Source organism: Scardinius erythrophthalmus (genome assembly GCF_964197995.2).
Source record: "Scardinius erythrophthalmus genome assembly, chromosome: 7".
Lineage (NCBI taxonomy): Eukaryota > Metazoa > Chordata > Actinopteri > Cypriniformes > Leuciscidae > Scardinius > Scardinius erythrophthalmus.
The window spans coordinates 22,888,015-22,913,934 of NC_138227.1; the positions used below are offsets into that span (position 1 = coordinate 22,888,015).

A 25,920-nucleotide genomic window follows, 5' to 3' on the forward strand; every position below is an offset into this window, starting at 1 on the left:
CAAATATTGTTTGTCAGCTCTAAATGAGAGTGAGTTTAGTATTGATGGATGGATGCATTTAAATCCATATGACAGTACCATAACCAAACATATACAGGACACATGAAAGCAGTGCGTCGCTATGGTCAGATGCCTAATGTATGCACTATACATTAATTGTATATTATCATTCAAAAGTCTGGATTTTATTTTTCAAAGAAGTCTCTTTGCTCACAAGGCTGCTTTTATTTGACCAAGAATACAATAAAAACAGTAATATTGCAAATAAATGATTACAATTTAAATGAAGTTCAATTTAATTTTCTTCCTGTGATGCAAAGCTGAATTTTCAGCATCGTTACTCCAATCTTCAGTGTCAAATGATCCTTCACAAATTATTTATATGCTGATTTGGTGCACAAGTAATATTTATATAATATTTATATTTAAATATAAAGAACAGCGTTTATTTGAAATACATATTTCTTGTAACAAATGCTTTTACGGTCACTTCTGATCAGTTTAAAATGTGTTCTTTCTGAATAGCTTACTGATCCCAAACTTTTGAACAGAAATGTAAAAACTGATTATAGAATATTTACTGAAAGATACTCAGTTTGGCAATGTTCAGGTAAGATTATACTTGGGAGGTGATGCGGATACACATTTCTTTTTGTTTGCTGTTCAATTAAATCAATTTGCAATAGCAAAAGCTTTCAGAGAATGAGGCAAATCATACTTGACAGTTTTCTTTTATTTAGACAACCCAAATAAAAGGCACATAAAACATTGCGCAATGTGTGTACATAATTATTCTTGACATACACTTAAAAAAAAAAAAAAAAAAAGTAGGAATGTTTTTTTTTTTTTTTACCTTTCTGCTAACCAAAAAAAGCCTAGTCTTCGTATATACAAAATTACCAATGTTAATGTTCTAATACAAAAGGTCTTATAAAAGGTTATTTTCCTTGCATGTGTCTATCATAACTACCACGTTCTCTGAGCTAAATGTTTTTGTACAAAGATATACATTCATTGGCCTTCACATGGGTTTGCCAATTTAATCAAAAAGGACATGAAAGGACTGGACTCATTTTAAACTCTCCAATCCAAAACCAAACACAAAGTCTTTTCTCGTTTCCCCCCGTTAATGTTCTTTAAAAGATACTGATGCATAAGGAGTAACTTCATTAGCAATACTTTATAGGATATAAAAAAAAAAAATAACAGATTCTTAATTCCTCAAACATGGCAACTTGATATTTCATATGCAAAATAGATTCTAAATCTCCACACACATTTGGTAAACAGTTAAACTGCAGTTGGCCGCCCAGTTGTTTCCATCGCTGAGCACTGCTCGTCTTGTCAGAGAGAAGACTGATGTGTTTCACGGTGGCATTTTCAGACATGCAGTTCAGGCACGGAAGTGACGCCATTGCGGAAGGACACACATTTAATTACGAGCACAATTAAAAACGCTTTCTTTTTTTGTTGTTGTTGTTGTAGTGTTTTCAGTCACATTCCTCGAATTCCAGTTCTCGAAACTCATCCGAAATAATCCGCCTCGACTAAAGGCAACATTTAAAACAAACAGAACGAAAAATTAAATAGGCCATTGAGTTATTTTAGCTTTCGCATGTCTACATGTAAATCCATGTAATGCTAACTTAAGACCGCAGATGGGTTGGGAAACAATGGGGGTGCGAGTTAATACAAACTAAACCTTTTTTCAGCAATTTACACCCAGACGGTGGTAGCTATGACATCATCAGTTAAAAGTACGATCACATTCAGCTGGTTTTACTCTTTGTTTGAGACTCATTCACATTACACAAGCGCACGCAAGCCCAGTTTAGAGGGCGACACGTGACAACATACCTTGCATCAGTTTCCCCATATCATAACACATAAAATGGGCTGGCAGCTGTCCGGTTGGGAGGACTGAGAAAGGCATATTGCTTTTATATATCCCACTGAGAGAGAAAATCAAAGAGAAAAGCTAGTTTGGGGATAATTGCGATGGCCGATTCTGTTATTTTGAACAGGGTTACTCTGAACAAGATGACAAACCCTGCAAATTTGAAGGCAGTTTTGGTTTTCACTGTGACTGGGGTAAACAAACAAGCAACAGAGGTTAACTTAAATGCTCCTGTGATGGACGATCACGTCAACAGCTAAAGAGTATTTGGCACCTCGACCTCTTGAGGTGCGTCTCAGTATTCGCCAATAAAGGAAACCATGTTTAGTGTGATAATTGCTAAGAAATTCAGGCCTGGAAGAAAGCGTTAGGCGTGATTCTGTACACTACAGGAGCAGAGTAAGTTGGGACACCCTCAGCATATTTCCTGAGCAAAAGGTCCTAAGGAAAAACAGCCCTCGTCCTTCAGAAAGGAAGAGCAGAGACGTCACGGCTACAAAACTAAATGCTCTTAAGAGAAGATTCAGGATAAAAATGGACCTTTCAGTGTTGAAGTCGGCCACTTGGTGACCAGGCATCTATATGAACACTCAAAATATTTGATCTAAGATAATACTGCCGTCAGAATAGTCACTAAAGAGATATGTGTTCAGTGCAAGAGTTCATCAGATTGTTACTGTAAATGTTCAACCCCACTAAGCAGAAGAATATCCCAGCTACTGAAACAGAATGCAATTATTCTACAATCAGGAATGACCAACTGCAAAGATTACCTATAAAAAATAATAATTATAATAAAAACACAGCTACAGATTAAAAGGCTTACAACGTAAGGAGGCCTTTTAAAAACTTATTCTAAATTTTAGTTTTCCTCATTTGTAGAGTATTGTCTCAAAAATAAAAAACCCTCTCATCTTCCATTATTGGAAGCCACTGTCCCTTTTGTTGTACGTGACTCATTAAAATGCATAAAACTATGAAATACTGATAAGCAAGCTAACGTAACAAAAATAAAATCCTCACAGTTAATATTTGCCAAAGTCCTTAAACCGTTAACGCTAACAATGAAGCGGCGACGTGCTCCGCTTCAAACAGTCGACTGGCAAGGATTTTCTGGCACTAGAAAAGTGAAAGTGAAATCACCAAACATACAGCATGTCAGTCTTCCACTCCATGCAATAACTATTTTTCCTGTCCGTCACTAAACTCTAGACAATCTGGATCTGCTGGTCTCTCTGCCGAGCGTTGGAGACGCAAAGTGCCAGCTAACTTCCGCATGATTCCTTGCCGCTGCGGACTGTTGTTTTCCTATACTCGCCATTCCTCCAGGCTCTTTTTTCCCTCACAGCTGGAGAGGAAGACTATAACGGGAGACATGAGGTTTACGAGGAGAGGCCGGGTAGGACGTTCGGTTCTACCAGGGCGGGGAGGAAGGCAGGACTTGCGAGAGGAAAGGCATGCTTTCCATCGGCCTCATGGCGATGTTGAGCGGACCGGTGATGTTCATTGACATGGGCGAAGTGATGGCGACGGGATGGGCGATGTTCATGGGCCCCGTGGCTGGGATGTTGACAGAGGCGATGTTGACGGGAGTAGTGATGGTGACCGGGTGCTGAAGGCTGACAGGGGAGGTGATATTGACCGTGTTGGTGGTGATGTTCATCTGGGCGGCGATGGTGACGGGGTTGCTTGCGGTGCCGCGGTTCATGGCCGTAGTGTTGGATGCGGTTGAAGCAGTGACTGACGTGATTGAGGCAGAGTTGCACACGTTGTTAGAGTCTAGCCAAAAAAGGTGGGAAAGAAGAGAGTGAATAAAACATTGAAATGGTTTCTAGGGTTGACAGACAACACAAGGTTCATCAATAAGGATGGCCCAGGGTCAGTGTGAGAGTGTTTCAGGCTAGTTGTACCATGTTGCCAATTTGACATTGAAAATTTGACATTAATTGATAGTGTGCACTGTGCATCAACTTTTATGCCCTCCAAATGTAAACATTGTTTACTGTGAGATATTCTACGCTGTTGTGGCAAATTCTGCTGATTCATTCATCACTAAATTTTAATCTAAGTGGCTAACATATGAGATTGTCAAAAATTACTTGTGATAGTCTTGAAAGAGTCAGTAAGATCTACAAACTAATCATTAATGTTTTGCATTCCATACCATCGTTTTCCAGCAAAAGCATGCTATATTTGTATTTTTTTCAAACTATTTTTCTTTATTTTTTTTTACATTTTTTTTTTAAATATGAAAAATGTAAATACTATTTATTGAAAAAAAAACCACAATATAAAAAAAAATACTTTAGAAAAAAAATTGTTTTTGTAAAAACGTAACAAGAAAAATATACTGAAGAAATCTGGAAAAAATACTTACCGTTGAGCCCTGACTGTCTTATTTTGATTCATCTCTACAAATATCTAACATTCACAAGTAGACAGTTGACTTGTGGACTTTAAAAGACCAAGTTGGGGGAAAAAAGAAGACTTTTAGCACGTAAAGGCCACATCAAATCACACTTGTGGCAAATGATCAGGAAGCACTAATGTATGTGGCAGGATCAAGAGACTCCAGTGGCACCTCTCTCTGAGTGTTAAATTCATCCCAGAGGACATTTGAAAATTGTTGGAGAATTGGTATACCTTTGTTACAGGGGGATGTGAAGCCGGCCTGCCCGTGGGTCTTGAGGTGGCTGGTGATGTAGGCGGCACTCAGCATCTTCCCGCAGATGTTGCAGGTAACCTTGCCTTCGTGCCGTATCATGTGTGAACGTAGACGATCTTTGGTGGCAAAGGCGGACGTGCAGGCCTGTAGTGGAAAGACAAATCAGTGTGAAAGGAGTGTGATAGACCAATGAAACTCACAAGAGAGCATGGTACATGTGATCTTATGTTACTTAGCAGGGATGAAAATGTTTTTCTGTAAAAAAATTTAAGACAATTATACATATTTATAAAAATAAATTGTTAAAGAAATTTTTTTCCAAAGAAAGAACATTATTTTACTTTGCAAAAAAAAAAAAACCTCAAAAACGATTACATTTTATGAAACATAAATATATATATTTTTTCCAGTAAATATAAAAATACACAAAGAAAAATGTATTGTGGATCCTTTGTGAAAATGTAACCTTTTATGACAAATATAAATATTAATTTTTGTAAATATAAAATGTTTCTAAAGAAAAATGTAAAAATTCTCTTTGCAAAGAATTTTTAAAAAATTAACATTTTATGAAAAATAATAAATATATTATTTCTAATAAATATAAAAATACACAGATTTTTTCAATTCGTAAAGAATTTTTTTTTGGATCTTTTGTGAAAATGTAACCTTTTATAGCTAAATATAAATATATCTAGTAAATATAAAAAAAAAATGTAAAATACAAATACAACTTTTTTTTTTGAAAGTGTAACATTTTATAAAAAATATAAACAAATCATATTTCTAGTAATATAATAATACATTGTAAAAGAAAAATTTTAAGATTTTTTTGTGAAAAATAACCGTTTTATGAAAAACACAAATGTTATTTATAGTAAATCTAAAAATACATTGTTAAATACAAATGTTTATAAAGAATAATTTTTTACATTTTCTTTGTAAAGAAAGACTTTTTTTTTAATGAAAAATATAATTATTAGTGTGTAGTCATACCGTTACTTGGCATTTAAAGGGTCGTTCTGTAGAGTGTACGTGCTTGACATGACAACTAAGATGATCCGGCCTGTTGGAGAGGAAGTTGCACACAATAAAAACAACTTCAAAGCACATGCAAGACATATTAAACAGTTTTTTTTTCATGAGACCCAGAAAGAAAATAATGTTGCTGTTAAGTCAATAGTGAATTGCTGAACCTACCGCGAGAAGCCTTTCCCACAAACGGAGCAGATATACGGCTTGTGCACGCCGCCGTCGTGCGAGCGCACATGGTAGGTCATACGGTCCTTCCTCTTGAAGCGCTGGTGACAGATGGGGCATTCGAAGGGCTTCTCGTCCGAGTGCGAGAGCTTGTGGCGGTTGAGGTGGTAGACGTCACGGAAGGCCTTGCCGCACATCTCGCAGCCGTGATTCTTCTTCACAGGTTTGGGGGGTTTTTTGGGCACGGCCGGCTGCTGCTGAGGCAGGACTGACATGATGCCTGCGGCCGTGGACGCAGAGGTGGTGGCCGTGGTGAGGATGCCCGCCATCGTGGAGACGTAGGAGGGGTTGCCGTTGTTGTCGCGTGGCACAGTGGAGATGAGAGGCACCATGGTGGGCGCTGTGGTTGTCTTCTTAGGCCGTGACACCATCTTAATGCCCGTGTGACAGGACTCGTGCCGCCGGAGGTGGTAGCTGTCCCGAAAGGCCTTGTTACAGTAGCCGCATATGAAGGGCGTCTTCGACTTGGGCTCCTTCTTTATAACCACCGGACCACCGCCGCCACCACCTCCACCCCCTCCGCCCGTCCCGCCGCCCATGTTGTCTTTGAGGAGGTCAGCCGCACTGACTGGGGGCTTCTGGTCGAGCGGAATGGGAAGAACAGGCTTTTGATCCAGCGGCTCAGAGTTGAGCAGAGGCAGAAGACTGTTCTGCGAGACCTGATGCTGGTGGTGGAGGGCTTCATTGGCCTGCTGGAATAGAGGAAGAAAATACTATTAAAATGTTGAACATTTCATTGAAGCTTTTACCAAAAAACAAAAAAATTGTTAATTTCATTTAAACAAAACCAAAAACTGTTCCTACATTAATATAAACTATAGCTCAAAAGTTTGAGGTTGGTACGAGTTTTTTAAACGTTTGTTAAAAGAAGTTCTTGTCTTATACTCACTAAGACTAAGGAAAACTGTCTAAATGCATTTCAAAATTTAATTTATTTCTGTGATGACAAAGCTGAATTTTCAGCATTATTACTACAGTCTTCAGTGTCACATGATCCTTCAGAAATCATTCTAATATGCTGATTTGAAACATTTCTTATTATCAAACAGTTGTATTCAGTTTATTCTTAAAACAGTTGTACAGCTTAATATGTTTGAGGAAACCTTTTGAAACATTATAAAAACTCTTGAACTTAGATCAATTTAATGTATCCTTGCATACATTTATTTTTTCAATATTAAGCGATATTAATAAATAAATTCTCCTGTAATAAAACCTTACTGTATATCATTTGATTTGAACACACGACGCAAACTCATAGCCCTAGCTGTGTGAATCGACTGGCTGTGATATTATGGGCCAGTGTTGCTATTGGCCAGCATGAAGCAGACACGACATCAGCTGAGAGACGGTGTTAAATGTTTAGCAAAAATAGAAACTGACTCATTTCCAGGGCATCTGTGCAACTTGGAAAACAAGAGAAGCCCTGACTGGGACTTAGCAGGGGGACGAGTCAGCTGTTCAGCAAAGTGCAGGATGACTAATGAGATATTGGAGAGTGAGAAAGCTAGACAGAAAGTGAAGGAGAGAGAGAATGAGAAGGAACTATAATTTATTTAGATGTAAGAGAATATGCTGAAAACTGTCCATAAAAAGCAACCTACTCTTTAAGAAAACAGCAACACGCTTCAAGAGGAGAAAAAGCAGAGGCATAAAAAAATGATTCTTGGCCAACCTAATCCTCGTGTGACTAATAGGAATTTATAGATCACGTTAGGGCAAGAAGCAAATGTGCAGACGTGTGTATCATATCAGAGACTCCAGCGCTTTTGCAAAAGAAACTGCCTGCAAACATAAATCTACTGCATGTAAAATAATCTGAGTCTGTAATGAAAGCAGTTTCTCATGTGACTGGCCTCACAGGCTCAGGTCAGGACGCTCTGCTAAACTTGCATATCATAGACAACAACGACTGCAATACACATATAGTGAGATTACATGGTCAGCGGAGCAAGTTTAAAGGCAGAATGTTCACATGATGGCTCTTTTCCATACAATGAAAGCCACCCGTCAAGCTCCAAAACAGAGAAAAAACACTGTAAAAGTATCTAGTGTATTTCATAAATGCAGTTCTCAAATCTCATTTGCACATTCAAACATGGCAAATAAAGACATTTGTATGTTAATGCTTCTAAACATTCTTGGCTCATGCATTTTTAAATATGTGGAAGTGCAAATGACATTTGAGAGCTACTGCGGAGGGGAAAACAATCTGTTTATGACAAAGAGCTATTATACATACCTTTAATAAAAAACAAACAAACATGGAATATAGTGCATGGCTACTATTACAGCATTTTCAATTCATTTTTGGATCATGACAGTGTCTGTTTGCACTTACTTTGATTGTAAAAGGGCAGCACGAAAACTGTTTTAAACTTATGTAGTGCTCCACAAAAGACAGAATTAGGGATGCACCGAAATTTCGGCCGCCGAAAACAAGTGGTACTCACTGCAGAGTCAAATGACGTCCAACTCCTCCTCTCTGGACGTCTAATGGGGTGGGGATAGTCCAGATCCACCTCTCTGAATGTCTAATGGGGTGGAGGGATAGAGTTGTGGGTAGGGTTAGGGTTTGGTTGGATATTCTAGCTCCACCCATTAGGCTCAAATTAAATTCGCTCCTCCTCGCTGGACATCTAGCGAGAAGGAGCTAGACATAAGCTCCACCCATTTGTTCTACAGTGAGCAGCCTCTCGCCAAAAAAGGCATTTTCGGTTTTTGGCCGAAAGAGAAGAAATATATGCTGCCCCGCCCCTCATTGTTCAGCTGAGCAACGCTGGTAAAATGCGGTACAATCTCGTTCACTGATCCGCTCCACAATTCTTTGCTCACATGCTCTGAAAATAATAGCTTTGTAGGACTATACATTATTTGGATTGTTAAAAAATTGTTAAAAATTGTTAAAAAAAAAAAAATCTGTTAAATCTGATTCTGTTGCATAGAACTAAATAAATAATATATTGATGTTTAATATTAATATATTTTCTGTCCAATTTTACTGTTACTTTCAATAAAAGTGAAAAAAGAAAAATATTTTATTGGCTTGTTTAAAAAAATAAAATAAGTCAATATTATTAAAATGCTTGATTTTCATCAAAACGGTTAATATTAATACAATTATGCAAAAAAAAAAGCTCATTTAAAATAAAAAATAAATAATTTTTAAAACGCATTATCGGTTTTCAGCCAAGTGCACCCAGAATTTTTGGTTTCGGCCCAGAATTTCATTACGGTGCATCCCTATACTGAATCCACATGGGTTTAAAACAACATGAGGTTGTGAAAATAACGAGAATTACATTTTTGGGTGAACCATTAAATACCTCATTAGATAGCAAAGGAAAAATTAATGCTTTCTTCAGTGTTGGCCAAAATTTGTTACAGGTAAAGGAACATAAAACCACAACAGAACATACTTATAAATTAAAGGTACAGTCGACGAATAGGATTAGTCACATTTTATCCACAAATGGCTGAATTAGCAAAAACGAGAAAAGCTGAAAAGAAACAAACAAAGTGGTATAATCACAACAACAAAGCAAGCATTGCAATATAAAAATAACACTCTCAATAAAAATAAAATAAATAATTATAGATATAAAAAAAATTGTAAAATAAAATGTAAAAAAAGCTAAATTTGTCATCTACTACTACAAAAAAGTATTATGGCTGAGAAAAAAAAAAAAGTGAATGGAGCTCATAACTTGCTCATAAGGTGTGGGGTGGGGAGTGTGGGGGGACACTGATAGCAGGGCCTAAAACAAGAGCAGCTGAAAGTCTACACGACTATTAGACTCCCCGTTCTGCAGCTGCCTGCATTGTCCTATTGGTCACGGCATCCAGTTGGTGGGTGGGGATGGCCATTCACAAACACAATTGTGCCTCTGAGGAAAAATAGTAAAGCCTACAGTAACGAGAGACCTGCAGGCTGGACCTGCCTCCGACGATGGCTGGGGAAACGCTATAAACCTTAAACCTTACAGGCTTACATATCCTAAAAGTATGAAAGTTTTGGTTTTGACCTATAATCCCCGTAGGAGGTCTTTGTGAGCTTGATTAGGTAATCTGGCTCTACAAAATGTGCTATTAAACAGGACCCAGCTGCTTTGAGGTCTAAATGATTTGAACACTGTTGTTAACACAGCATTTGCTATGGATAGTACTTTTAGCGACATGGATCTGAGAGTATATTTGTAGCCTATATATGGACCCATTCAAGCAGCCATAAACGTTCAAACCATGACAGCAACTTGCTCTTCGTGCTGCTTGGATGCTTTTGACACAAATTCGCATTGAAGGCTGAGGTCACGCCAATAGAAATAATATGGAGGTTGAGCAGTGCACATAAAAACGCAAGAACACTGTAGACACTTTGAAACACAGTGAATGAAACACAAAATGAAACCTGAAGCAAACTAATTGCTTTTAAAATGTGGTGCTATTGTCAGTCTATATTTAAATGATGGTATTGGTATATAGGTTAATCCGCATTGTGACAGGCATAATGTAGGAATTGGACTTGACAAAAACGGTCTGTAGACACTCTGATCTGCAGCACAAACTTTAGCCGTGATCTGTGAAGATGGCAGATGCACGGATAAATCTGTTTAAGCCTATTACAAGCCTTGTTGTTGGCGGAATAGCTTATAGCAATGATAAAATTAAACATCGGTGGGATATAAAAACCGACATATCTCCTCATGTAACCTGTCCAAAACTGTAGGTAAGAGCAAGAGCGAGCAGAACTCCTTTACTCCAAAGACAGAACACAGTGAATCAAATTCTTGTTTGCTGCAGACGGATTAAGAGATGCCTGTTGGGAGCCGGACAAAGCCTTGCTCATGAATAACCTCAGACGCCTGCAGAACAATGAGGAGTGACGCGCTAGACAGTCGTCTCATTAGATGCCTCATCACATGGATGAAATCAAGCAGAACAAATGAAGCACTTTTTAGGTCTACAAACCAAATAACTGATCTCTTATAAAACTGATGAAAGTTTGTAGCTACCAACATATTACATATAATATAAAAGGCACTTGGAAATAAATTTGAGCAAGCTTTTAAAAATGTTCAGTGAACCCTGGTTACTGACAATACCCGGATGAGCAAGTATGGTTAGGCTTCCTCGAAATCACATATGGATTATGATCAGTGCACGTAAGATGTTGGAGGATGGCGATCCGATTGAAGAAACTTCAAAGAACAGTAGACAAACATGCATAATGTGATCAAGAAAGTTTCAGATTGTGTATAACAATGAATCAATTAGGGATAAAAGCGGTCCCAGTTTGACGATAAAAATTTCAATTCATATTTTTAATTATCATTAAAACAGCATTTGATGATCATAATTTGAACATTTCACGATAATTACCGTTCAGCATTAAGCAAAGAAAGCAACAGTCTCGCGCAGGCGCAGCACAGGTTTGTTTTGGGTGAAAACGTGACGGAAGGCAGAGTGCATATGAAAGAATGTAAGTATGAATTAATTATATGAATGAATCTCTAACGGGGAACCGACTGTCTTCAGAAAAGTTTCAATGCCATTTACTTTTCAGCTTCCCTCCGTGTTATGCCTAATAAAGTAGCCTAGTGTTCTTTGTTAACGGAGGTTACCAGGTAAACAGCTCTATTGTGCAGTTCCATAAGCGCCACCTACTGTCAGAGAGTGGATTTACATTTTTGTTTTGTACGTTTTTGTTCAGACCAATGTGAAAATCAGGCCGCTTTTTGTTATACATTTTGAACAGCAGATGAAAAATAAGCTAATGTGCATTCTAAAAATCTCAACTATGTAGATATAGAATTGGTAATGGAGTGGGTAAAACACCTATAATTTATGAGTTTCATTTTATAATTTTTTTTTTCATTTTATAAAACTTTTTTGGGTCAAAACTTTACATGAACATGCAATACATGTTAGTAAATAAGTACATGCTATAAGTCACCAAGCTAATATTTTTTTGTTCATTTAAAATCCGGCCATTGTTGTTAATGCTATTATTTTAATGTTTATGCAAACAAAAAGTGAATAATGCTGCTAATTTTATTTGTTTTTGTTGGTTTTCGACATGAAACTTGGTCAAATGATAAGCATGTAGTCTATAGCCGTGTTTCCACCGAAATTACCTGTAACAATTTGTCCCATGAACTTCTTTCCCCCCCAGACCTGTTGCTGTCTGCGTTTCCATAACAGTCTAAAAGTACCATGAAAATAGGCAAATTAATCCAGTGACGTAGGACTGTGCGAGACTTTCCAGTTCCCGCCGGATTTCGTTCTCCGCATATAAGCTTAATAAAGCCTGCCCTGAACCTCGTCGTCTGTCCATCTGTCTTATTTTTAAACTCCATCGTTGATTCGAATAGTAAACAACTCTTACTGCGTGCACAGCAGCAGACTTTTAAAAATAGTGGTTGAAATGAAATGCTGGGTGGAGTCAACCAATCAGCATGTTCAGTGCCTAAGTCCCACCCCTGAAAGTTCCTGAACTTTGGAAAAGTACTACCTCGTGAGCAGGGACTTTCTGAGGGAATTTTTTTTACCCAGAACTTCATTTAGACCCTGGTATCTGTGGTCGAAACACACCGAGTACCACCCCAAAGTCCCTAGTTCCTTGGGAATGTTCCTGCAGTGGAAACTTGGCTTATCAGTACTTTCTGAACATTTCCAGCACATTTTAACAATAGCGCATGATAATTTTGATAAATGTGATCGTTTTGGACACTATTATTCTGAAATTAATTTTCATATCATTTCATCTCTAGAATCTATTCTCACAGGAGCTGATTGCAATGGCAAAAATATTTCAATACATGTTCAATTAAAAATAAGTAAGATGATGATGATGAAACACACAAGATGCAGCATGCCTTTCCTACAGTTAAAATATTTGGACATGGTCTGCTTCTATTCCAAAAGTAAATGCATTTTGGCAAACTTTTCTGGAACAAATCTTAGAGTCGTAGAGCGCTTCAAATGCGTTTCTCTCCCAGGGGAGAAGTCGATAGAAAGAAAACACTACTTCCTTGTACCTCTAGAAAAGAAAGCATAATTGGACTAAGAAAAAGTTTAAATGTCTTGACTACATGTAATAATTGGCTTGATCAATAGTTTTTTTTTTTTTTACCAATATTTATTCTTTTTAACTAAATTAGTTTTTAACAGCTCTAAAGAATAGCACCCAGTGCATTAAACAGGAAACAACAATTTTCACAGGTAAAGTACCTTTCTTATTTAACTTTTCTTTTCTAGGCTAATTTAACTTTCTTATAAAATTGATTGAGAAAAGCATAGAAATTAATCTTAACTGTTAGACAGCCCAAAAAGAATATGAAAACAAATCTGCAATTTTAAAATAAACCATTTAGATTGCAAAACAACTTTGCATAATCAATGCTACTACTAATAATTTTAAATAAAAAAGTAGCATGATTATTATTCTGTGAAAAGGCAGAAATAATAAATTTTATAAACATCGATTTTGCATATCAATTATCATATGTAAAAAATAAATAAAAAAAAAGCAGCATTGGTATTGTTGTAAAAATTTATAGCCTATTGGTAGGCTAGATCTCTATGCATTTGCATTTATTCATTCATTCAGCAAACAACCAAATTCTTCTTTTTTTTATTTTTTAAATAAAATAATAATTCATAAGAGTCAAAAGAGTAAAAAAGGACAGTTAATAACAGCCACAACCTAAGTGTTGCACTTTCACCATACACATGCACAGATTCCTCATACATCAATATTTGCATCACACTTACATAAAGCAAGCATTGCATTTGTAACATCATTGCAGGCATAATCATTGCATGCATAAGATTATGAATATCAGTAGCCTGAAATAACTATAAAGCATAGTTTAAAATGAATTCCAAATGAACACCTTTTTAAAGTTGGACAGAGAATATAAATAAACATTTAAGGTGTGTTTTCAAACTTACACCAAACGACTATTAATTACGACTGTGAGAAATCAACCTAGACAAAATTTCACAGTATCATAATAAGTGTTCTATACAGTAATCTGTCCATAATGTGCACGTTCTGTCTCGATTATGATGTCTAGGTGGGCAGGTCAGAAGGCTTTGAAACACAGCCATTATCCCCATGTTCCCTCCAATAAAAGTAACCAAGGGAGCTGCGTTGACAACAAATAAAAATAAAGAAAAGGAAAAGCGGTGAAACATGGCGATCGATAGGGAAAGATAAACTAAGTATTAAAACGCTGTGCCCAAAAAAATGCACCTAAACACCGTATTCTATTATTATACACGCAGACATGGACGTTGCGTCTGGCCAAAACATCCAAATTGTGTCACAAAATCAATGAGTACCTAAAACTAAGGCATACGCTGCCAGCGTAAAAGTGTTTAACTTAAGATAAAAAAGGCCAAAGGCACGTAAAAAAGTGTGAATGGGAAGGAGAGGTGGAAAAGAGGGAAAGAAATCCCTTTTACGTCTCCCTCATAGTTCACAGCTGGAAGTCTGGGGAGATGCAGCATTAGCGGCTAATGTGAGCTAGCTTAGCTACCATTGTTTTTACTGCCTTAAAATCCCGCTTTTAAAGCTTAAATCTCCGCGCTACGCGCTGATTTTAAGAGTCCCGATCGATTTTCTATTTTTTCCCGCGCGGTTGGTATTTACTTCGAACGGCTGGCTTACCTGAAATAAAAATGAACTCCAGCTCGGCTCCATTGCAACACTTAAAAAAATCTGCAGGAAACCTACAAGAAATCTACAACAAAGCAGCTAAACATGGCAGCTGCTACAACTTCCTGTAACCCCGAGGGCCAAACCATTTCATCTGATATACGCTGCTGCTGCTGCTGCTGAGATTCTGCCAGCTCACTCCATCACAGCACTGCACTCACGAACACTTTAGAGCAACGATACTTTTTATTTGTTATAAAATATGTATTATATCATTAAACCAATTTTCACACGACAAAGAATGACCACGATGTGTAAATTAATTATCATATAGGCTATACTAAAAGGAAAATGTGTAGCATATTTTAGGTGCTATAAAAACATCTGACTTAAGAGTAAGGTTATTGAAATAGTTAAAACATTAGCTACGTATTTATTTTAATAACATCAAATCAGTCTATCTATCTATCTATCTATCTATCTATCTATCTATCTATCTATCTATCTATCTATCTATCTATCTATCTATCTATCTATCTATCTATCTATCTATCTATCTATCTATCTATCTATCTATCTATCTATCTATCTATCTATCTATCTATCTATGTCTGTCTGTCTGTCTGTCTGTCTGTCTGTCTGTCTGTCTGTCTGTCTGTCCAGCTCTTTAAATATACAGGCAAGAGGTTTTTTTTTTTTTTTTTTACTCCACAGGTTGTTGCATAAAATAATAATAATATATATTTTTTTAATTAGGCCTATATTAATGATATAAAGTTAAAAATTTAAATAAACATTAAAATAAACATAACACGGGGTAAAAGGCACATATTATTTATACAAATAGCTTTCTTTAGGTAAAATAATATATTTTTAATAATGTATAATAAGTTACTTGTCCAAAACAATCACTTTAGCAAAGTTTGTATTATTTTCTGTTTATTTTGATAAATAAAATAATTATTTTTTTGTTCAGTAAATATATAGGCTAATTAAAATCTTACTATAAAAAATATATTTTATAAATACAGAAACAAAATTATCTAAAAAAGTAAAGATTCTGAAAGCACTGAAGAACCCATACATTTTTTATTTAGATTTACAGTAGAAACAATAAATTATTTTAATGAAATGATTCATATCATATTTTTAAATATGATGGTTTCATTATAAATATGGCGATTATCTCTAAGATGGACACCTAAATATATGAAATTTACCATCTGAATCAAACAATGTCATGTCAACAGATAGAAAAGTCAGCCAGATATTTATTATCATATTAATTATTGTGCCTTTCACCCCAACAGCAGGTGAAACTTTTACACATTTTTCCATTATTGAAAAACTGTTGCTTTAATTAGCTTGAACGCTGAAACTGAATTTCATTAAGAAGACCTTTGTATCAAAATATATTCAATAATTTTGCAATTCTCATTTGCTACTTAAATCTACAACATTTTAAAAGACATCACATAAATCGACTTTGCGCTGCTGCCCGCGATCACGTCAAGGATCAGCCAAATTTCCAAGTGCATCTTGAAAAGCAGATGTTTTGCTGCCATACAAATATAGTAAGAAATACTCAAAGTACAACAAATAATACAGTCTGTTTTGGTGTGCATGGAGTGAGAGAACCAAATGCAAAATATTATAATATGTATATGGAGTAATCAAGGCAGATATTGTGCGTCGGGCAGATGGTGTGGTATGCAAAATGTTTACAGTAAAGTGCATCTGTCTGTCTAGTTGTTTGGCTAGCTTGCGGTTTTTATTTGCTATATAAAATATTTCCATCTTCTAGCACAGAAACGCTAGAATTGTGAAATGCTGTGTTGTGTTTATAATACATTTCAACATTAGGGAGCTAGAGTTGACTCTATAATTCAATATGAAAAAGATGCGTGTAATGGGTCAGTATTACTTTCCATTTGGATCATTTTCATATTGTGGCATATGAGTTTAACGATTTATCGTGCAGAAGAATAATTTCATTAGCTTTCACATGTTCAGAGCAGGTATATGACAAAATCTCTCATGAATTAGCATTGTTTGCCCATTCCAGCAGGTTCTTTTAAACAATTTGTTTGACTGTTCAGGGACATTCATAGATGTTGCATCCCATTGTATTTTGAAATCTTTGTGACATTGTACATTGGGACGCTTTGTCTGAATACAGTACAATGAGGGTTTTGGATGGATGCCTGTGGTCAGCCCATTTCCCCCAGCTCTCACACTGAGGTCCTTTCCCAGTGACAAACAGCCCTTTTTCAAACGTAGCAATGAAATTGCTCATTTTGTCAAAGTTGTACGAAAAAAAGACAAATTAACCAAAGGTAAGTGTTTTTTCTTGTCTATTTTATTATATTCATCAATGTAATGGTCATGATGTTGTACAATTTCATTAAATGAGTGAGCCATTTTATGCACATTGATTGACCTACCACATAACGATGCAAAGAGATAGATTACACAAAAAATTCAATCAATTTTACATCAACTATGCATGTTGAAGAAATGCAAATATCAACATGTTGGGCACCACCAACCGAAAGTTTCTGAAACATTGTAATAATTTGCATTAACAGTAGATTATTTAAAAACTAATTTGACTTAATATATTAGATGACATCATAACACAATTTAGTTGCCTTTTTTCACCGTTTCCTTGTTTTCTCCAGATTAAAAAATGGGGGACTGGTCTATTCTGGGCCGCTTTCTAACAGAGGTTCAGAATCATTCGACGGTCATCGGTAAGATCTGGCTGACGGTGCTCCTGATCTTTCGCATACTGCTGGTGACCCTGGTGGGAGACGCCGTGTACAGTGACGAGCAGTCCAAGTTCACCTGCAATACACTGCAGCCAGGTTGCAACAACGTCTGCTATGACACATTCGCCCCCGTCTCACACTTGCGCTTTTGGGTCTTCCAGATTGTGCTGGTCTCAACGCCCTCCATCTTCTACATCATCTATGTGCTGCACAAAATCACCAAAGACGAGAAGCTGGAGACGGAGAGGGTCCAGGCAGAGGCCAAGCACCCTGGGCGGCCGGAAGGGAAGAGTGTCAAACTGGCATATGGACCCCAGGGAGAAGAATGGGGTGGTCAGGATGAGGAAAGTGTGGAGCAAAGTCTACTGCAGGATGATTTCGGTGAGGTCAGCAAGGACCCAACCACACTCTCCAGTCAGGTTCTCCTCATCTACATTGTTCATGTCCTGATTCGCTCCGTCCTTGAGATCACGTTTCTTGTCGGTCAGTACTACCTGTTCGGATTTGAGGTGCCTCATTTGTTCCGCTGTGAAACATACCCCTGCCCAACACGGACTGATTGTTTTGTGTCTCGAGCCACCGAAAAGACTATCTTCCTTAATTTTATGTTTAGTATCAGCCTGGGTTGTTTCCTCTTGAACATTGTGGAGCTTCACTACCTCGGCTGGATCTACATTTTCCGCATGTTGTGTGCCGCCTGCTTTCTGTGCTGCAAGCCAGAGAAGGAGCTGTACCCTCAACACAAACCTTTATTGCTACGCCTCAGACACTCAATGCGGAGCAGGCTGGTCCTGCAGTCACCAACAACCACCCTGTCTCAGGAGAAGACGGGGACGGCTTTGCTTTCACACGGCCCAGCCATCTCGTTTGAGACCGACTCTACACTTGAGTGCACCTCAAAGAGAAACCCAGAGGAGAGGGAACGCATGAGGCTGAAATTGGCCAATATGGCTAGATTTACTGGCAAAAAGTCCTGGTTGTAATGTGTACTGATGGTTTTTAATTTCTCGTTACATAAGCTTGTTGTACCTTTCATTCAGAGGCCTGTTTCATCTATTTTGGGGGCTTTTTGAACAAGTTACAGCTTACAATGCATGCGGTGGTGCTGCGTCCCAGAAGAAACAATGAAAGTGAACGTCAAGGCGCATTATATGCTGAAATCAGCAGAAAATAGAATGAAAGTGCTTACACATTTTTTTTTTGAAAAATAAAGTTACATTTATTTAGCATCAACATAAGAGCAACATACAACGATGGAGTGATCTATTCACCCATTTGTTTGAAAAAAGACGGCTAATATCAAAAGGAAATACTTACACACTTTGAAAAGTCTGTAAAAATTAGGCCCGATGTACTGTGTTAATATGAAGACATTTTCTGCATTGTTTTTTTTTTTTTTTACACAGGTGTTTTACTCGTATTTTGAATTACGCATTGCATTGTGATGTGTTTTAGGGTTGAGGGAAATGTCTGTAAACTTAACGGACAAGATACTGGTCATTTCTGCCCGGACATCCTTTTTTTTTTAAATAAATTGTTTTCCTACAGTGCAGGAATCAGTGTGAAGCTCAACATGAGCCTGCAGGATGTATAAAACAGGCCTGAAACTTTTCAGTGATGAAATATGTTATTGTGATCGTGTCAGCTGAGCAGAATTGTTGTTGTGTTGTAATGTTCTGTGCCATTTTGTGTTTGATTCAAATGCTTTCAATGCTTGACCTAAAAAAGTTTCACCCTTTTAGAGCTATGATTATAAATCAAGATAAGCACCTTTCAAATTTTTTTGAAATGTCATAAAAATGTATATTATATACAAAATGTCAGAATTTGATCATCAAATTATAAATGTATATTATATCACATCTACTTAATTCTATGAATACTTGACTGTTATTTCACTAATGAGATCCAAGAAATAATGACCATGACTTATTGTTTATTTTCTTTTTGATTCTGAGACACATGTTATGTATTGCCATGCACAACAACTCTTGGGCCAGTGCTTTATCTGCGCATATAATAATTAACACATGGTTGATGCGAGTGTTCATTTCGCTTTGTATGCAGTGCAAAAGCTTCTGTATATGCACTGCACAGTGAGAGTGCAGAATTGCTTGATTACCAAATGTAAACGAAGCTCAATACAACCAGAAGGTGCTTCTATACTCAGAAAAAGAGAAATACATTTTTATTTTTTGAGAAATTGAAAAGTAAATATATTTTAAGCTGAACTTCTCTTAGATTTCATAGTATTGTTTATTTTAAAAATAGGTGATAGTATCAGACATTTATATACCATGCAAAAGTTTGGGGTCAGTAAGATTTAAGAAATTAATACTTTCATTCATTCATACAGATCAAAAGAGGCAAAGACAAAAACTTCTATTCTTTTATAAAAAACAAAATCTATTTTTAAATTAATGGTGTTCTTTTAAACTTTCTATTTATCAAAGAATACTGAAAAAAAGTATCACGGTTTCCACAAATATATAAGGCAAAATCATATTTGATTAATTTCTGATGGATCATGTGACACTGAAGTAATGGCTGCTGAAAATTCAGTTTTGCCATCACAGGAATAAATTATATTTTAAAATATTAAAGTGTAAAAGAGTTATTTTAAATTGTAATAACATTTCACTACTGATTTTACTGTTTTTTGATTAAATGAATACAACCTTATAAGCATAAGAAGCTTCTTTCAGAAACATTTAATAATCTTAAAGACCCCTTACTTTTGAAAGTAGTGTATGCTTATAGATTTTGTCCATCACCAAAAGGATGAAAGAGCCTTTAACATAAAACAATGCATGCATGATCAGAAAATGATTTCCAGAAACATTTCCAAATTCATCTTCATTAGCTTCTTAGGATGTGCAAACATAAAGTCAATGGCTTATTTTACATTTAAAATGAAAAAGAAAGAAGAGGAGGAACAAAAACACATAGAACGAAGAAGTATGGATTTTCATATTACCCAGAATTTTAATGATATTGAGTACTAGCAACAAGAGCTGACCTCCTCAGCTGACTTCTCTCCACCAGGCCATAGGGGGGCACTGTTTATTTTGGATCCCATTTTAACAGTTTCATCCTGAACACTCTCTGTCCCGATCCTCTTCTGGATTTCAGAGGCCATTGTTAAAAATGCCTTCTCTACGTTGTTTGCATTCTTGGCACTTGTCTCCAGGAATGGAATTTTGAGTGACTCAGCAAATTCCTGAAAAAGTACAAATTAAATGTCATATATAAATTTAGCTTAGATTTGCCATTCCTGTAGAACAGACCTCAACATGAATTTGCATAAGCAGAGAGCTTACCTTTGCTGTGGTAAAGTCTACCACCTTTTTTGAGGAAAGGTCACACTTGTTACCGACTAGCAACTTGGAGACATTTTCACATGCATAGCGATCAATTTCTTCTAACCATTGTTTCACATTGTTGAAAGACTCCTGTATAAACAAAGTATTTCATTAATCATTATTATTAAGAAATTCTCCAGGACCATACACAAAATGTTAAAATATTAAACATTCTGTAATATTCAAAAGTATTACCTGCTCAGTGACATCATAGACAATTATAATCCCATGAGCCCCTCGATAATAGCTGGATGTTATTGTTCGAAATCGCTCTTGGCCTGCTGTATCCCACTTCAGGACGGAGAAAAGCATGGCACACGTTTTAAAAAAGCAAAATGTTGTTTGCAAAAACTTTGAGAAGATGTGAATATCAATCCTTATGCAGGCATTTAGGACCTTTTTGCTCTATTGGGACCAACCCAAGTGATTGGATAGTCATTTCAGTAAAAGTTCATTAGCAAATGATCAGTTATTGTTACTGTACAATAATAATTCGATTTGAAATGTTTTTGTTCCATAGGGGTTTGTTTAAAACAGAACTAATAACTGGATCAAACAAACAAAAAAGCAACTCAGACACAGCCAGGCACAAACCAACTGACTCTGAACATGAATTGAAATACATTTCTTTACTCACAATCTGCAGTTTGACAGTCTTCCCCTCCATTTCAATAGTTCTGATTTTGAAATCTACCCCAATAGTGCTGATGTAGCTCTCTGTATAGGTGTCATCCTGGTGGAATAAGTGTTTTTCATCAACAGAAGAATCAACTAATTTTGTAAAAAAAAAAATAAAAAAAAAAACCCATATAGATTTAAAACGCCATGAAGGCGAGTAAATATTATATAATTTAGATTTTGGGGTGAGCTACTTTAAAACCATCCAAACAGAAAATGGCAGGCACTGAAAAAGTTTTTTTCCTTACAGCAAACCGCAGGAGTAAACATGACTTTCCCACACCAGAGTCCCCAATCAGCAGCAATTTGAACAGGTAGTCACTGAAAAAAAACATCATATTATTAACTTTGCATGTTACTCTACTGGTGTTCATGCTCAATGCAAGCTGCATTTACTCATTCAGCACAATAGATAATACTGGCATTAATGGCACAAACTAGAGGCCATTATTCTCTCTAGTCATTGTAATGGAAGAAAGTCTGTTGACCGTTAGCAACACAGTACCTCAATAAAGTAAACATTCTTTAGAGGGATAACTACTTACTACTCAGGATTCATCCTCAGGTTAATTGATCGCAGAATGCTGTACAAAAGTGCTTTTAGCTCGATTATCTTTGTTCAGCTGCGTTCTGTCCTTGGAAATGCAAACAGCAACAACCGTGGCAATAGTGAACCCAGATACTGCTCCATTATTTATTAAAGCCTCTGATCAGGTTACAAAGTGGCCATTACATGTTTCTTAAAGTTGCAGCCTAGTAGCGACAACAAGCGTCAAAGGCATGGCACTCAGAAAAAGCATGTTGATTTCTTCCAAATTCTTAAGTCTAAACAACTTCTGAAGATATGAACTTGTTAAATTAATTATGTAACTGTACCAACAGTCTATCCAACAAGCTGTTATCACAAAAAAGTTATAAAGCTCATGAAATTTATATTAGCAGGCAAGAAAAAAAGAGTGCACCCACGACCATTACTTTCAGTAGGCCTAAACCAGTCAAAAAAACGAACTTGTAATAGTAAACTACTGCCGCTAGAGGCCGCTGAAGAATAAGAAAGAGTCCACTCATCTCATTGCTGTTGAACATTGTTCAGTGTCAGATATTCAATGTCAGATATTAAATCCTAAAAAAACTAAATAAAGCAACTGGCTGGCTGCAAAGCAGTTTTTAGTTTTCTCATTTCCAGTAGAATAGGTGTGCCAACCTTTTTCTTTTTTCTTTTTTTTTTTACAATTTGAAGTCCCCTGTGGTGAAAATCAAGTTTTTAAACATTGTTTATGTCTATGTGGTGTTTTTAATATGCTTTAAGACAAACCATGTACAAATGCATAAGTCAGCACCGTTGCTGAATATTTTCTCCTTAAAACTGCAGTGAACCAAAGACAGTCTCAAAAACGTGGTTTGAAATAGCTGGTGTTTCTGACGTCACAAACTACCTTGTCACAATGACGTCAACGTGTGATCATCAACGAGTGGATCTCTGAGCTCCCTGTCCCAAATGGCACCCTAAGCACTCGTGGTCTTCCTACGAGTCCGCACTTTTGTGACGTAATGCCGCTTTGACTGTCGAGAAGAAGCCTGCTGCGGAAATGCGCATCAAGGGCGCATATCGACCGCAAAGGGGGCGCTCGCGAGCACCCTTCTGAGGCCTAAAATGACAAATGGGACACCCTACGGTTTCACGGACACGCGCACGCGGCAGCCATTGTAAGTCCACAGGACCGAAAGTGCATGAAGTGTGCCATTTGGGACAGGGCCACACTTGCACTTTCGGTCTTGTGGACTTACAATGGCTGCCGCGTGCGCGTGTCCGTTAAGTCCATGAGCCCGGAGGGTGTCCCATTTGTCATTTTAGGTTTCAGAAGGGTGCTCGCACTGATGCGAGCTCCGCATCAGACTTCTTCCCGACAGTCAAAACGGCGTACCTGGTGATTTGTTCCAGAACAATTTTTATTGTTATGCTGGTTGAAAGTCTCTTCACATCCTGATAGCAATCACTAAGTTAAGTGGTCTAAATGCATTTATATAGGCATACGATCATAAAATGTTTGTCCAATTTGGTCGAAGCACTGCTACTTGGGTGGAGTGATTTGCTCGCAGCACCTGAGAAGCCCTGTGGTGAGGAGTGGAGAGTTCGCTCAGAGTTCGAGTAAATCACTCCACAGAAGTAGCAGTGCTTCGCCTTCTGAGAATATAGTTCCCAGTATACGGTTAGAAGATGGCTGTGTCTCATGTGACCTTATTATTTGTACATGCTGTCACTATACAAATCACAACATGTAAATAGGAAAATGTTGGCGTTATTTTGTCAATTATTGGGAGCAGTAGGCTATATGGAGCCGTTTACCTCCAATATTTGTGCTAAGCTAGGCTAGCGGTGTGTGCGTCAGACAGAGTTACGGCACGCACGGAGATGAGAAGGGTATGGACTTATCTAACTCTGGGGGATACGGTGAATAAGCTAAAGTCCCAAAAAGTCGGTGTGTTCCTTTAAGTTATAAGCAGGACATACCTTTGGAGGCATGGTGTTCCCGAACATGTTCTGTGTGTTTCCTCCTTTTGCAGCTACTTTGCGTCCTCGAGGACAACCACGTGTTCGTTTTTTATATATATACACATAGTATTTCCATACTGGCTATAGGTTCGCTGTTAGCAATCTGCAGCACGCTTTCAGAAACCCTCCACAGTCCACCTTTGCCAGCTCCGCATGTATAGATTGTTATGTATGTAATACTGCTATCCCCCATTGTGTCTGCAGGTGGCACTGCCACTTGTAATTATTAGTTGTGTTCCTCAAAAATAAATTCAGAAGAAGTTAATCCCTGGGGATCCCTGATTCCCTGGGGCCTATACCATGAAGCCGGTTTAGGTGGCTAGCCAGCTATGTTTCAGTTTAGTTTCCGCCAACCCTGGGTTTTAGGTACTATGAAAGTAGCTTGGCTTTAATCGGTGTTCGTCGCCATGGTATCTTACGCTGCACGGCTAACCTGCTCTGGGGTAGGTTATGTTCTGGATTCAAGATCTCAGACTAAAGTTTGACCAATCGGCTGAGAGCAAAGAAACATATAGGTGACGTAACTTATTCCCAGTGTCTGTTGCAATGGCTTCACATTTTCTTCCAAATCCTGTGACATCTCAGCGCAAATTGTTAGACGAGTACTTCGTAAAGAAAGAGTTTTTAGTATGACAAAATCCCCTTGCCTTTCCTGATAGTTATTTGTATGAAAGATACAGATTTTCCGCGGAAGCAATGTCTTATCTTTGCGAACTTCTTGAGCCGCACATAAATATTTTACACGTCGAATTCATGCACTTACTGTGCCACAAATATTGCGTTGCGTTTTTTTGCAAGTGGTACATACTTGCACGGTGGGTGGCGCACAGAAGCTAGGGGAAAACACGGTTTGTTGAACCATTCGCAAGGTGGTCCTCGCTCTGCAGGAGTACATGAATAGTTTCATTAATAGGGTTCCCCGGACATTTATCGACCATGTCCATAAAAGAGGGCTTTTATAAAATTGCCGGTAAGATATATTGATAGGGTGACATCACATGAACACAATTTTTTTTTTTTTTTTTCAAAAAGCAAATTTCACAAATGTACTATACAATACATGTTAAGAAATATTTTAAATCTTTTTTTATAATTATTCTGTTAATCATATGATAGGATTCCCTAGAGTCATTGCAACATGTATGCAGTCTATTGCTCCAATCTCCACTGCTCTAGGGGAACATGAGGCAGATTATGTTAATAGGAAGTCCTATCACAGCCTTAATGTATGGGATCAAATTCCCGCCAAATATATAGCGGTCGCGTATAAAAAAATAATGAGCGTGAATCAAAAATTTAAAAACACATGTAAAAATATATTGCACAAACTGAAAAAAAGAATGCAAAATGATCAGAATAGCAAACAACGTGGTCACGGATCAAAATATAATAAGCGTGAATAAAGAAATAACAAGCATGAATAAAAACTTTAAACACATTTAAAGTTATTTTGCACAAAACTTAAACTTATGGTCATGCTTTGTTAAAAAGTATGGTTTTATTATGTGTACTTTGTGCTTTCTTGCATTTTCTGCTCATATTTTACTCTTTTGTACGCTTGTGATGTTTTTCTCTTCGCTCTTCTTTCTATGTTCTGCGCTTGCTCTTCCAAATGTTGCAGTTCGAGTTTCATGTAAATTAGGGCGGGCTTAAGCGTCACCATTGGTCCACTAGTTCTAGATTGACAGATACTCCTCTAGCCAATCAATCGAAGAGGGGAGTTGACGTCACACCAATGCGACTCGTGGCTACTGATGATGTTTACTTGTTATACAGGGGAAGACGACCATCAACAGGACACCTTTAAACTGCATGTGTGCCTGCAACTCAAACTGTTGCCGGTATACGTATACCTGGCAATATGGTATAGTTAAATTCGTCATCCTAACAATGACCTGTTACAGTTATGCCTGTCTGATGATCCATCATTCACCTCTAATGCACTTGACCTGGCACCGCGAGCGTCGATCTTCTCCGAGCAGCCACCACCTACTGGCCGTTTTACTTTCATATTTAATCAATAACAAGGATGTGTAATGTCGGTCCTGGGTGCAGAGTTTAGCTCCTTCAA

The 25,920-nt window shown here is 37.3% G+C and overlaps 3 protein-coding genes across 4 annotated transcripts; 1 reads left to right on the plus strand and 2 right to left on the minus strand.

Annotated features, from left to right (window-relative positions):
* Positions 1-716: 716 nt before the first annotated feature.
* Positions 717-14,617, minus strand: vezf1b (vascular endothelial zinc finger 1b). 2 transcript variants are annotated; one of them, XM_081370143.1, is made up of 6 exons: positions 14,497-14,617; positions 8,276-8,356; positions 5,763-6,514; positions 5,559-5,628; positions 4,541-4,706; positions 717-3,676 (listed from the first exon to the last, which is right to left on the minus strand). In XM_081370143.1, the coding sequence occupies exons 1-6, from the start codon at positions 14,527-14,529 to the stop codon at positions 3,312-3,314; spliced, it is 1,467 nt and encodes a 488-aa protein (XP_081226269.1). In that variant the 5' UTR covers positions 14,530-14,617; the 3' UTR covers positions 717-3,311. The 2 variants fall into 2 exon arrangements, with proteins under 2 accessions (XP_081226269.1, XP_081226270.1); XM_081370144.1 differs by lacking the exon at positions 8,276-8,356.
* Positions 14,618-17,173: 2,556 nt separating this feature from the next.
* Positions 17,174-18,238, plus strand: LOC308693278 (gap junction delta-2 protein; the record flags this gene model as incomplete). Its single annotated transcript, XM_081370079.1, has 1 exon — positions 17,174-18,238. The coding sequence occupies one exon, from the start codon at positions 17,174-17,176 to the stop codon at positions 18,236-18,238; it is 1,065 nt and encodes a 354-aa protein (XP_081226205.1).
* Positions 18,239-20,093: 1,855 nt separating this feature from the next.
* On the minus strand, positions 20,094-24,045 carry LOC308693445 (ras-related protein ORAB-1). The gene is made up of 6 exons (XM_081370345.1): positions 23,808-24,045; positions 21,544-21,616; positions 21,255-21,350; positions 20,813-20,908; positions 20,576-20,707; positions 20,094-20,475 (listed from the first exon to the last, which is right to left on the minus strand). Exons 3-6 carry the CDS (start codon positions 21,282-21,284, stop codon positions 20,257-20,259), a joined length of 477 nt encoding a protein of 158 aa, XP_081226471.1. The 5' UTR covers positions 21,285-21,350; positions 21,544-21,616; positions 23,808-24,045; the 3' UTR covers positions 20,094-20,256.
* Positions 24,046-25,920: the final 1,875 nt, after the last annotated feature.

What these genes read in the sequence shown, in the direction of transcription:
- vezf1b (XM_081370143.1), bottom strand. Translation starts at nt 14,529, where the DNA reads ATGGAGCCGAGCTGGAGTTCATTTTTATTTCAG. An exon ending in GGACGTCATTTGACTCTGCA is followed by an intron (nt 6,515 to 8,275) that starts GTGAGTACCACT and finishes CCTCTATTCCAG; the next exon opens with CAGGCCAATGAAGCCCTCCA. An exon ending in CCTTTAAATGCCAAGTAACG is followed by an intron (nt 4,707 to 5,558) that starts GTATGACTACAC and finishes TTTCCACTACAG; the next exon opens with GCCTGCACGTCCGCCTTTGC.
- LOC308693445 (XM_081370345.1), bottom strand. Translation starts at nt 21,284, where the DNA reads ATGGAGGGGAAGACTGTCAAACTGCAGATT. An exon ending in AGACTGTCAAACTGCAGATT is followed by an intron (nt 20,909 to 21,254) that starts GTGAGTAAAGAA and finishes TCCGTCCTGAAG; the next exon opens with TGGGATACAGCAGGCCAAGA. An exon ending in TCTATGATGTCACTGAGCAG is followed by an intron (nt 20,708 to 20,812) that starts GTAATACTTTTG and finishes TTGTTTATACAG; the next exon opens with GAGTCTTTCAACAATGTGAA.